Raw genomic sequence first — 12,492 nt, 5'->3', positions numbered from 1 at the left:
AAGTAAAAATGCATCCTTAAGCTGTAAGATTCAGTGGTCCAAAACACACCTTCTTTTTTCAAGGTGAAGGAAAAAGCATGGAAGGTGCTCAAGAGTGACAAGCTGGATGGGGCTTTGAGCACTCTGGTCTCATGGAAGGTGTCCCTGCCCATGGCAGTGGGGTTGGAACTGGATGATCTTTAAGGTCCCTTCCAACTCAAACCATCCTATGATTCTATGATTATATTTTTATGTAGGCCCAGCAGTTGGTCCTGGAGCTCACCTTAAAAGAAACATAGGTTCATTTAACAGACTTTGCATTAATTCACTGTGTGACACTGTGAATGCTGCAACTTCTGTGCAACACTAAAGTACTTACAGTCTTTAAAATGAAAATTGCAGACTGTTTTCTCTAGATAGGCTCTGCCCATCCACAAATCTCATCAGGTAAATAAGCCTGTCCCCTTGAGAGTGATGAGGATTTTGCCACCAGCTTTAACAAGAGCTGGAATATTGCTACATACAAAATCCCTATAAATTAAGACTTTTAGTACATGTTCAGTAATTGTGCTTCCACATTTCCAATAATTGCTTTTCTCCCAGTTAACTGTATGTGTATTTGATGTGCCCTTAAAAATCAACCGTGTCGTTAAATAAATCACTTGCTGGTCAATCTCTGTAACATACACTGTAACCTAATGCTGAGTAAAGCAGATCCCTCTAGAAGAACTTGAGCTGAGGAAGTAGTGAAGGAATCTCTACAAAAAAACAAACCAAAATACCACCCAAAAAAAAATGCCCTGCAAGACAAATGCAATTACTTTAAAATAAGTACCTCACGAAGAGGAAAGCTGTGAAAAATAAAAGTCACTCTCTTAAAGGGCAAAATGATCATTCAGACTTGTTAAAAGAGCAAACTTGCTCCTTAATCACTTGTATCATTGTTTCATGTAGGAGAAAACCCTATTATGAGAATACTTCTTAAAGTGCTTTTACTATATGCTGTAGCTGTCTGGAGTTTTGTTTCCTTTTAAAGCATTTGTTTATTTATAACTTAACCAAGGCAAAAAAAGATGTGTTCTAGAGTTGGCAAGCTCTAGATCCCTACACTTATATTTATTTCATTTAACACTGGGCATAATTCTTAAAAGAAAACATAGGTTGAAATTGTCTTAACAAATCAACACCTGACATGTTATCAAAGCAGAAATACCATTTATTTTCTTCTGTATCTTACTGCATCTGAAGAAAACGCCCTTCTCCAAAACTCTATGAAAAAAAATAATAATTAACGTCTTGGAAACGAAAACTACTTTGCTCTCACAATTGAAGTACCTCCAAACCTGACACAAATGGGAAGTTTAACTGCAGCATATAATCTAATCTAGTTTGATGGGAAAGAGAACAACATGAGAGATTTCTTTGAGTAACTAATTTTGCTTCCTGCCATAAACTGTCCCTCAGCATGGCTGCTTGCCATCAACGATACTGTGATTTACCCTGAGGAAGGTCCACATCAGAAGTTTCTGGTGTTCCCTCTGGCTGGTTTGGGTATCAGTTTGTCAAGTGCTTGAGGACCTTTCCAGATTGAAAGGCACTGTATTCCTGCTGTATATGATTTCCATTTCTCATGTTAGAAGAAAAACATTGCCACAGCTCTTATCAAGACCCAATCTTCCCCAGAGGTGAGCTGAGCAAACAGCAGGGCATGCCAGAGATGATGGTTTTGGTACAGAGCAATTCTGTAAGTAAATAGGAAGGCTTCCACAGCTTAAACTGAGGAAAATGAACAAGAACCTACAAAGTGGACCTTTTAATCTCTACTCCAAGGGAAGAGAAAGACAAAACACTTCTGGACCACCAAAAGGAGTAAGGATACGCCAGTGGCAATGATAAAGACATGAAATTTAAGAAAATATTCTACCTATTTCCCTCTGGATTTTTTTTTTAGTTGGCATCTTGCAACCACAGCCAGCATTTTCTCCAACAGCACAAGACTCGCTTTTAATTTAAGCCCTTGAAGGAATGTTTTACTACTATCAGTCAAATAATTCAGTGTTTCTCCATATCATTTTCAAATAATTAATAAGAAAAGGAACATATGGGTGCCAAAGTATTGCCTTTCCTCTGAAACATTTTTGCATAACCAGAAACATGTCAGTCTGATGGTTTGCTTTAATTGCAGAATTACAAGTGAAGGTAGGAACAAATCCAGAGAGAGCTCCCAAGACACCCAGAGGTAACACCAGGATCCTCACCTGGGCAGCAAGAAGTTCCCAGCCACCCTCCAAGTACTAGTCAGTACCTGCTTAGTCAGGAAGGAAGATCTCCATCCTCTAAAATGCTTTGGGAAATGAACATTTGTTGGGTCAGAATTTTCTTAACATCTGGTCCTACACTACAAGGCATGACCTTCCCCTATGGAGCTAAGAAACACCAATCCTATAGGAGGGCTGGGTGTGTTATGAAACACAAGTTTATGATATTTCATGAAAATTTATGGCATTTCTTATAACCAATCATATGAATGTATCATTTTTGTTACACTCCATTTTAAGAGCAGAACTAGATTTACTTGCTTTGAAGTTCATAATCTATAAGCGAGCCAGGTTCTTTCAGGCCCAGGTGAGAGAGATGGCCCTTCCAGCTGCCAGGAAGAGAGCTAAAGGTCCTCACTCAGATTTACAATTCCCTCTACCACAGGGCAATCAAACAACCCTGCTTCCAAACAGCTGCTCTCAGCAACCCTAGGACTTGACTGTCCATCATCTCGGCCTCCTGGTTGCAGATTGTGTCGTGCCCAGACAGAAACTGAGGCTGTACTACTGAAAGCAATTAACAGGACAAGACAAGGATAAATAATTGAATGGCTATAAAGTGCTCTTTGGGCATCTATCTATTGTCAAGGAAGATCTCAAATGCAACAGAATCTAAATTTGGAGAACTCTATCCACTTTGCAAAATGATCTGCTGGAGACCTCAGATAAAATGTGTCAAGAGCTCTAAGTCAGGTGAAATAACTGAGAGTTCTCAAGAGGAAGATCACTGTTGTCAAGACATATCAAAGGACCCTGCCCAGGAAGGTGTCTCCCTTCTAAAGAAAAAGTATTTTGTTAAAAAAAAAAAAAAAAAACAGAACAACAAACAAAAAAACAAACCAAGACATAACAAAAAACTTTGAAAAGAAACTAGATTTAAAAAAAAAAAAAAAATCACACTTCCCATGTCCTGTTTTACCCATTTGAATTCTAAACAGGAGTCAGTCTTCTGCTGCTTCTTCCCTCCCATCTTGCTCAAAACACCTGGTTTTGAGCCCTCTTATTTTTTTAGGTAAAATAACCACACTACCATCACTTGGTAAATCTGATCTTGTTTTCCCTTTAAGCCTGTAATGACTGGTGCTGGTGAGAATGAATGAAGCATAGAGAAGCCAAATAGATTTTCATGAACCAATTTAGGGCAGAGTCCTAGTCACATGGGTTGTGTTTCGTTTTGTTTTTTTACCTTTGGACTGCTTAACTCAGGGACGTGCCTTTCTACACACCAGACTCTGGCCACGTAATGTAGAGACAGTAGTAAGTACACTCAGCCACAGTACCACAAAATCTGGTTTTCAGATGATGGTATTTTAAGGTCTGGAGGTGTTTAAGTGAATTTCACTACATCAACAGCTACCAGAAAACTCAAAATATGTTAAGTCAGTGTGAATTTTACTTAAGTTTATCTACTTTTGGATATTCCTGGGGTAATCCTTAGCATTTCTTTTGAGACAAACACATAGTAGCAGTAGCTACTACTCCTTTTTTTTCAAGCTCACAGTTCTGTTTCCTCCTTCCAAACAGCTGAGTATTTATACCTATACTGTTTTTTTTTTGTCAAGCCAAACTACAGGAGCTAAACAAAGAAAAGCCCTTGAATGCTTAAAGGAAACGTGATGGGCTGGGAACACAGCTCAGACCAACACATAAAACTCAACCACAGAACACCCAGGAATTTAACAGGGAACATCCCTACTAGGATCTTTCTGCAAAACTAGTTGTTCTTTAGGAAAAACAAAACAAAAAATACCCTCCTTTTTTTGCTAATTTTCAAAAAATATTTTAAATTAATAACAGCACGACTTGCTTAAAGATGCAGATTTCCGTAACATCTTAACTGTAGTGAGTTCAATACAAGGTGATGAAGCCTCTTTTTGTGTCCATCTCTTCTCATTTGCTAACATCTTTTTCCTTCTGTTCATGAAAATTAAACAATTGAGAAATTGTTTGGTTTTCTATAAAATGAAGTTTTCCTCGTGTTCTGTTCATAACAAATTAGGCATGTGTGATACGCAAGGCTTTTTAAAAAATGTGTTATTACCTAAAATCATAGTAATTGCCACATTATTAGCTGTCCAATTGGTCTTGCAACATTCTGTATGCATTGTCAAGTTTCACATTGCTAATTTCCTAACAAGCACAGTTTGTTTTCAGATGCCCCAAGGCCAGTTTACCAAGACCAAACACAAGCTTTGAAAGCTAAAAAAAAAAATATTAAATAATAATAATAAAATAATACCAAAAAAATCCCATGAAGCAAGAAACTTTAAATACACACCACAACCATGATTCCAGGGTAGATTGTCCCTCAATGGATTTAAGGGCATTTCCTTTCTGAAGGATAACCAAACAAAGTCCCAGTTCTGGGGTATTTTTAACCACTGCCAGTTTGTGCAATACATTTTTAATTGTGATGTGTAATGGTTTGCAAGAGAACACCCAATCAATTAATCATGAGTGCCTTCTCCTGGCTGCTCGGTGGGTTCTCCTGGCTGACATTTATCTTACATGTTGTGAACCCTCTAATACAGTTCAGTGAGCTCCCTTTGAAACACACAGGCCACACACTATTCTTTAGAAATTCCAGCAATTTCCAGTTGTGTGTATAGTACTCAGGTTCACATGTAGAGGGGCTTAAAAGTAAATTTGCCAGCTCTTTTTCTGAGAGCTGAGACAGGCTGCAGAAAGCCCTAAATAAATAAGATGTATGTGTTTGTATGTGTAAATATGTTTACCACAAGCCAAACAAAAAGCTCACTCTTTTCAGGAGGTAATGCCCTCATCACCAATGAGGCTTTCTTACAGTGCCAAAAGCTTTCCATTCATATTCCTGTTAGAAAAACTATCGGAATTAATATTACATAAAAAGATACTGTGAGATGCCTGATGAGAAGCTGAACCATTTTAGAGAAGGTTAATTATCAAATTGGAAAAAGAGCTAAAATATTTATTCGAAATGTGATCTCTGTGACTTTTTCCTAGTCTTTACCAGTGTTTTTATGTTTTACAGGATTTATCAGACATTCATCAGTTTATTAACAAACCTAAAAACAAGTAAGGCTCCTTATTACATACCCCTCAAAGGTTTTTTTTAATGATAAAAAAGACATGTGGTCTTTGGTCAATTTTTTACATTATCAACACCTGAAACAGTTTGCTCTATTTAGAGCAGTAACTTGATACATTCTGAAAATCAAAACGTTAAAATGAAATTGGTCAGTTCGTAAATTAGATTAAAAAACTCCAACTATATTCACCAGAATCATCTGGAAAGCTCTTTATTTTATATACCTACACATATATGAGTGGTTTTAAGTTATTTTCCATTTATACTGATTTCTAAATCACTCATATAAATGCAATAATGTTAATATTTCTTTTAGAAATATCTTTTTAACACACATTTCTACAAGTTACTTAAAATTTAATCTTATTACAAATATTTCTCCTAGGAAAGCCAACACTCCTAAGAGTAATATTTAAAATACTAAAGCTCACATTTGGATTTGCTAGACTAATAAAAAACTGTTCTCTCTCCTTTGAAGAGTGAAACTTCAACTTTTTTTAAGTGAATCTGAGGAACACTTTTACTATGTAAAGAAAAAAATAACCATTTCAAGCTCACTAGGTTGTAGAGCAGCTTTGATATCTTGGAAATGCTTAATCTGTAAAACATTCTTCACTAATTCATGAGCTTCTTGACAGAATATACTTTTTTGCAGCTCAGAAAGTAAAAAACAAACAAACAAACAAACAAAAACCCAAACAAAATAAACAACAAACAAACAAATAAAAAAAAAATCACACAGTTTTAAATTAAAAGAGTTGGAAAACTTCCCTCAAACAAAAGTTGAAAACATTTACAGCAAAACAGACATGAAACCCTAATAATTTAATATTTATTGGTAGTTGCTATAGTAGTTTATAACACTGAAAACTATCAAACTGAATATGGTCAGTACCACAGGCATATTGATAAATGCACCAGAATTAGATGAGGCCACAAGTATCTTCCACACAGGTTTTCACAGATCTACTTAAAAGATACTGCTACACTTAAGCCCTACAGTTCACCACCAGATTTTGTCAGCTTTTGTTTCCAATTTAGTACCTGTAAATTAGTGCTAACTGCTGTGTAACCATCAAGATAAACAAAACTCCTGTATTTGTTTTCAATCCTCCACACAACTATTTGCCTTCAGTAAAGCAGTTCCTATAGAGGAATCATTTCCCTTGATGGCACAGTTTTCTAATGCTCAGCTTCCCCCAGTTCAGGCAAAAAACAAGCCCCAGTGTCAGGCTGTATTTGTGATGCAGAGAGTCCATGCATTAAATGCAGTGACTTCAGGGAGGTCCTATGGTAAAATGCATTCAGAACCCATCACTAAGCAGAAGCAGTGGTTCAGACTGATAGCACTTCAAGTCTCTATGAAACTGCTTAGTAAATGAGCCAGAGAAGGCTTTTACTGTAACTCACACTTTACCATCACATTCTAAAGCTGTAAATTTCAATCCATGCATTTATTTCCATCAACACATAATTCAAGTGATTTCTAATTAACCCATGTTTGACAAAACACACGTTTAATACAGAGGTTTGGTCTGCAGTAGTAATGGCTGTAAGTGAGCAAGAAATTAGACTTCCTCCTTCAAAAATCTTATTAGACAAAATAATATCTTTAACACTGATTTCCTTACTAGATGCAGGAGATCTCAGTAAATGTATCAAATACATTATGGTATTTCAGTAATCTGCACACTATCAAAAAAGTAAACTGCCCCTATAGGTTCTGTACCTGGGTTCTTCATGTAGCATGCTAATTTTAATCTTAAAAATGCAAAATATATGCTTTATGTAGCTCCCATTATTAAAAGGGTTCCAACCCCACAGTTCAGAGCCCAAGTGACCAGATTTTGTGCTATCAGTTGATGAAAAACAGCATTAGGAACTCTCTCTCTTTAATAATCTCACCTTCTGAGCTGCTTTAGAGGGACTCTTGTTTTTGCTTCCTTTGGGTCTTCCTCTTGGTCTTTTAGGAGATGGTTCACCGGTTGGTTCCTAAATATAGGAAAACATGCTTTTGTGGCAAGAGGCTACAACAGACCCCAAAGATCTGAAGGATAAACTATAAATGAGAAGTTATATCAACAGTATAAATCAACAGTATAAATAACACTATATTTAAAATAAAACAGGAAAAATTAAGCAACTTGAGGTAAAGAAAAAATATATTTTGCACAATAAAGGTTTAATTTCCCTTACAACTGCATAAAAAAACTTAAAAGTTTGCATAGTCTAGCATGTAAATTATAGCATAAAACACATTTTTAAAAGATAACTTCCCTCCTGTAAGAATGACTATTCAAAAAAGACTACAATTACCCATTTAATTTTAACTGCTTTTCATTTTAGCAAGATACAATGATCAAATGCAGTTTTCAGCAAAAACTTTTTTAAAAAATAAGTTAACCATGGAAAGCTGTAAGACTATGTTCTCTCTAAAGAGCACAAATATTTTGGGGGGATTTTTTCCTGTTGTTGGCATAATACTCACACCTATTCTAAATATAACTGATTTGTATTAAAATGCAAATGTAAAAGTCTCTTCAGATACATAACTGGCATGCTGAAAAACCTGGACAAAAAATATCTAAAACAAAACCCAACTCTAAAATTACTCTACAGAAACACTGATTATTATAGATATTTTCTTAATTCCTCTGTTTGACAGTAAATAACCAGTCCTTAAACATAGGTATGAATTACTAAGAGTTCAGATTCCAAATATTTATTCAGTGAATCATAAATACTATCAAACTCTTCCAGTCTTAAATATTATCCATTTCGTTCAGATTACAGGAGGTGGTAGAACTAATTAAATGCAGTTTGTTAACTTAAACCAGCTTAAAACCCTTCAGCTTTTTAATTCCTGGGTAGGTTAAAGGGAGGTTGGCGAGGGGACTCCCAGGCTGCCCCAAGCTCTCGGTGGCGAGCCCCGCAGGCACTGCACATCTGGGCTGAACACCACTAAGGAGACGCACGTTTTTTTTCCTCTTTCATACATACACACGCAATAGGGGAAGGGGGAAAAAAAGAAAAAGGAAAAAAAAAAAACTTAAAAAAAGGGGAAAAATAAGCAAATAAGAAAAAGCAAAAAAAGAAGAAGAAAGAAAAAAAAAAAAGCAGCCCCGGCTCAAACTGGCAAAGCTGATGCTGGCTGGGGCTGGGCGACCGTAGCCCTGGGGGGGGGGCAAACCGGGATGGAGGGGGGTGGAGGGGTGGGGGCAGAGCCGCCGCGGCGAAGTCGGTGTCACTGAGGGCAGAGCGGGAAACGCAGGGGCTCCGCTTTTATGGCTTTCCAAAAAGGACTTGCTGCGCAATTTGCAGGAGCACATCGGTGGGAGGAGGGGGGAAGAAAGCAGCCGGGTTTCCTCCGGCTCGGGGTTCTGCTTGTTCATCTCCCTCCGTGTTTTCGCAGCCCCTCGATGGCTCTCGTGGCCGTGGGCTGATGCTCAATGAATGGAGTAAACATCTTTAAAGCCCGCGGAAAGGTCGCTTGAAAAAAAAAAGGAAAATGAAAAGGCTACGGGTAACTCCGAGCTGCCCCCGGGAAGCTGCGGGATTAATTGGTTGCATCCGCGGGCAAAATTCCCCCGTCGGCGGGGCCGGCAGAGGGGCTGCAGGGCCCGGGAGCTGCCGGGCCGCCTCCCCGGCGGCAGAGGCTGAAGCCGCTCGGCATTTCCAGGCGATGCGACAATGGCACTTCGGGAGAGAGGAAGGGAAGGGGATGGGGGGTGGGAATGGAAATAATGCGCGGATCTAGTAACCTTAGCGCAGATTCAGGTCTTGAGAGTCAAAAAGAGGAGCCCTGCGTGTCCCTTTCGGGGCCTGGCTGGGGGTGCGGGTGGGAGGCAGCCGAGTCCCGGGAACAGACTTCCTCCCCCCCCCCCACCCCCCTTGCCTCGACCTGCCTGGGAAAGCGCCGAGGCACAGGCAGAAGGTGTTATAAATGCAGGGCAAGCCCCCTTCGTCTGCCTCCCCCACCTCCATCGGCAACGGGGGCACCTCTCTGCACATGATGACGGGGGTGAGGGAGGAGGTGGGAAAGGGGGGAACGCCAGGGGAGAAAAAAGAAAAAAAGGAAAAAAAAAAGAAAAAAAGCTGGAGAAAAAAAAAACTATACGACTTTCTAGACACCCTCCTCTCCTCCAGCCCCAGGATCTAGGGGCAGTTAGGGGCTGGGCTGGTCAAGATCGGAGGCGGCAGCAGCCCCCGGTGGGAGCCGACACAGGCGCGTACACACACACACACTCACACACACACGCTCACACACACACACGCACACACAGATTGAGACATTGCAAGAGTTGAGAGAGGAGGGAGACAGGAGAGCCCCCGATCTCTGCTCCTCGCTTTCGCAATTTCAAAATCAGCTCGAAATGACCCAGCGAGCGCTGGTTGGTCGGAGCCGCGCTGCTCCATGTTCCCCATTTACATTGAAAAGCCCCAGCTCGCTCCTTGCACAATAGTGAAAGTCCCGAGGAGGCTCTGCGGCTCAGCCACAGGCAGGCAGCACCCCGCCGATCCCGGGCCCCGGGGTCCCCCCGCCGGGGCGCCCCGCCGAGCCCCCCGCGACGCCTCTGCACCACCTCGCCGGGAAGCAGCACACAACAAAGCCCCCCGCCCCGTCTGCAGGACTCCTTCATTTGCAGCATAATACGTACATGTACATGCCTATAATACTATAGATCTGCGGCTCTACGTATCAATACGATACTGACTTGTTGTTGCTTCCTGGGTCTGCCTCGTCCTCTCTTCTGAGGCTCTGCGGTTGCAGGTTGCTCCTGGGCAGCAGTGGAAGGCTGACCGGGTCCCTCACCTTGTGCACTCATCGTGACTTCTGCTGCTCAGCCTGAAACCAGTCTCTCCGCAGCACCTTGGAAGGGGGGGAATCAAAACGAGCTCTTGCTGCTTTTGCTGCTCGCTGCCACCACCACACCGGACGTCCTGGTGCTGCCAAAAAGGAGAAGAGAAGGGGAGGAGGAGGAGGAGGAGGTGATGGTGGTAGTGGTGCTGGTGGTGGTGGAAGAGGAGGGGGAATGAATCTCTCTTACAATTTAAGAATGGTTAGTAACATGAAGCAATTCAAAGGAGGGGAGGTTTAAAAAAAAAAAAAAAAAAAAAGGAAAAAAAAAAGCACGAAGAAGAAAAGGCAGAGTAAATGGCAACCCTGGAATTGCAAGGAGAGAGAGAGGGTAGTCGGAGCAAACCAAGAAGGGGGAAAAATCCTACAAATTGAAAGCAAGTGGTGGCTATCGCGCTTAGATCGGATCAGGACAAATTAAGATAAAATACACTGAAAATGGACTGAGGACACTGCACAATTCTTGCCAGAAGCATGCACCCTGGGAAGACGGGGATTTCGGCAGCAGCGGGAGCAGCGGGCAAAAAGAGCGATCATTTAAAAAATAACAATAATGAAACGATTTGGGAGATTGTGAAGAAAAAAAAAAAGAAACGGGGGGGAGGCGGTCCTGGGTTCGCGTCTGTGATGCGAGCTGCTGGGACTGGAAATGATACTATGCTAGTCCTGGCCACGGACTAAACGAGGATGAGGGTTGTTTGTTTTGGTTTTTTTTTTTTAAGAGGGAAAAACCCCAAACCAAACAACAAACACCTTTACGCCGTGGGTGGAAAAACCGGGAGGGGGCTGAAAAAAAAAAAAAAAAAAAAAAAAAAAAGGAGGAGGCAGAGCGAAAACCCAAAAACCCCAGCGATCGGAGCTGGCGGCCGGCCAGATAAAACACGAGCAGCCCGGTGGCCGGGGCAGCGGCGGCGGAGCGCGGAGCACGCCGCGGCCGCCTCACGTGTCCCGCACCGGCCCGGCCCCGCCGCCGCCACAGGTTTAAAGGGCCAGGACGGGGTCCCCGCGCCCCGGCCCGCGCCCCCCGGCTGCCCCCACGCAGCCCAGCGCTGCGGCGGGGGCGGTCTCGCCGCTCCACATCCCACACATCCCCCAACGCCCCCCCCCCCCCAAAACCAACACCCACCCGCGGGCGGCTGCGCGGGGTTCCGCGGTGCCGCCGCTGCACGTGGGCGCCGGCCGCCCGGCGGAACAAAGGCGGCGGGGCCGGGGCCGCCCCTGGGACAGGCCCGCCGGTCCGCACTCCGCGCTCCGGCCGGCGGTGCGTCCGCCGGGGAAGGCGCTGCCGCTGCGGCCACGGAGGGCTCGGCGGCGGCACCGGCGGCGGCACAGGCTGCGGCGGGCTCGGTGCTCCAGGGGCGGCCGCCGGCGGGGTGAGAGGTGGGTGGTGTAAGGCAGGAGCTTTCGTGCCGGGAGGGCGACGGGCACGGGGAATGGCTTCTTCTGCAGAGCCCTGCCCCGGCATTGTTCCCTTGAGTGTGGCTGGGCTGCTGCCGTCTACAAATCTCCCCAAACTGCTTCTCCCACACAGCCTCGGTGCTCGGTCCTCTCCCATGCAAACCACGGTCAGGCGCCCCTTCACCGTGGCGCGATGACATCGCCACAAAGGGCAGGGAGGACACCGATGCCTGCGCGTCCTCCGGGGCAAGCGCCCGCACCTGGGTTCCATGTGCGGCTTTGGAGTTCTCCCCCCCCCCGCCCCAGTCCCACACTTCCCTCAAGGTCACGGACTGTCTCCTCCCTACAACTGTCTCCTCACATCCTTCCTCCTCTACTCGGGTGGACGGACATAAGAGAACCTTTAGAGAGGGAAGAAAAAAAAAAAAAAAAAGAAAAAGTTACATTATCGTTTGCAATCGGAAGAGGGCAGAGATACTGCTGCAACATTTCTTGCGCTGGCTATCTGGATGCAACCAGTTGTCTCAGTACCTTATAAATTCTTAGCTGCCTATAGATAAAGAAATATGATCAGGCAAGAAGTTACTCCAATCAGACATGTGCAATCATTGACAAGCAAGGACTGTGCTGAGGAGACAGCTGAGTTACTTTCTGTGGAACAGGAAAAGTACACTGCAGACAGATGGGCTAAAGAAAAGAGTAATCCTAGAAGACTTCATAATGCTGAAAATATTCCCAAAGTGTTCTTAATCCAATCACAAGCCTCCCAAACCCTGGTTCCCTCCCATCCCCAAAAACAACCAGCGATGGAAGATGGACACACTCCACCTGTTAACATCTTACTGCTATCGGAGAAGTCTTGTAGTCCCAAC

The 12,492-nt window shown here is 43.2% G+C and overlaps 1 protein-coding gene across 4 annotated transcripts in view; it reads right to left on the bottom strand.

Moving 5' to 3' along the window:
• Positions 1-11,431, bottom strand: part of HMGA2 (high mobility group AT-hook 2) — a 114,641-nt gene extending 103,210 nt beyond the window's left edge. For 2 of the 4 annotated variants that reach the window (XM_030469179.1, XM_030469178.1), the window contains exons 1-2: positions 10,080-10,991; positions 7,270-7,356 (exon numbers count right to left, since the gene is read on the bottom strand). In XM_030469179.1, the coding sequence (XP_030325039.1) occupies positions 7,270-7,356; positions 10,080-10,190 (198 nt within the window). In that variant the 5' untranslated portion in view covers positions 10,191-10,991. Of the gene's footprint in view, positions 1-7,269; positions 7,357-10,079; positions 10,992-11,348 lie in introns of those variants that run through there. The other 2 variants (XM_030469177.1, XM_030469176.1) reach the window with 2 other exon arrangements.
• Positions 11,432-12,492: the final 1,061 nt, after the last annotated feature.

This window comes from Calypte anna, chromosome 1, assembly GCF_003957555.1.
Source record: "Calypte anna isolate BGI_N300 chromosome 1, bCalAnn1_v1.p, whole genome shotgun sequence".
Taxonomy (NCBI): domain Eukaryota; kingdom Metazoa; phylum Chordata; class Aves; order Apodiformes; family Trochilidae; genus Calypte; species Calypte anna.
Note: the sequence above shows the minus strand (reverse complement) of the source record. Positions and strands in the feature narration are given on the sequence as shown.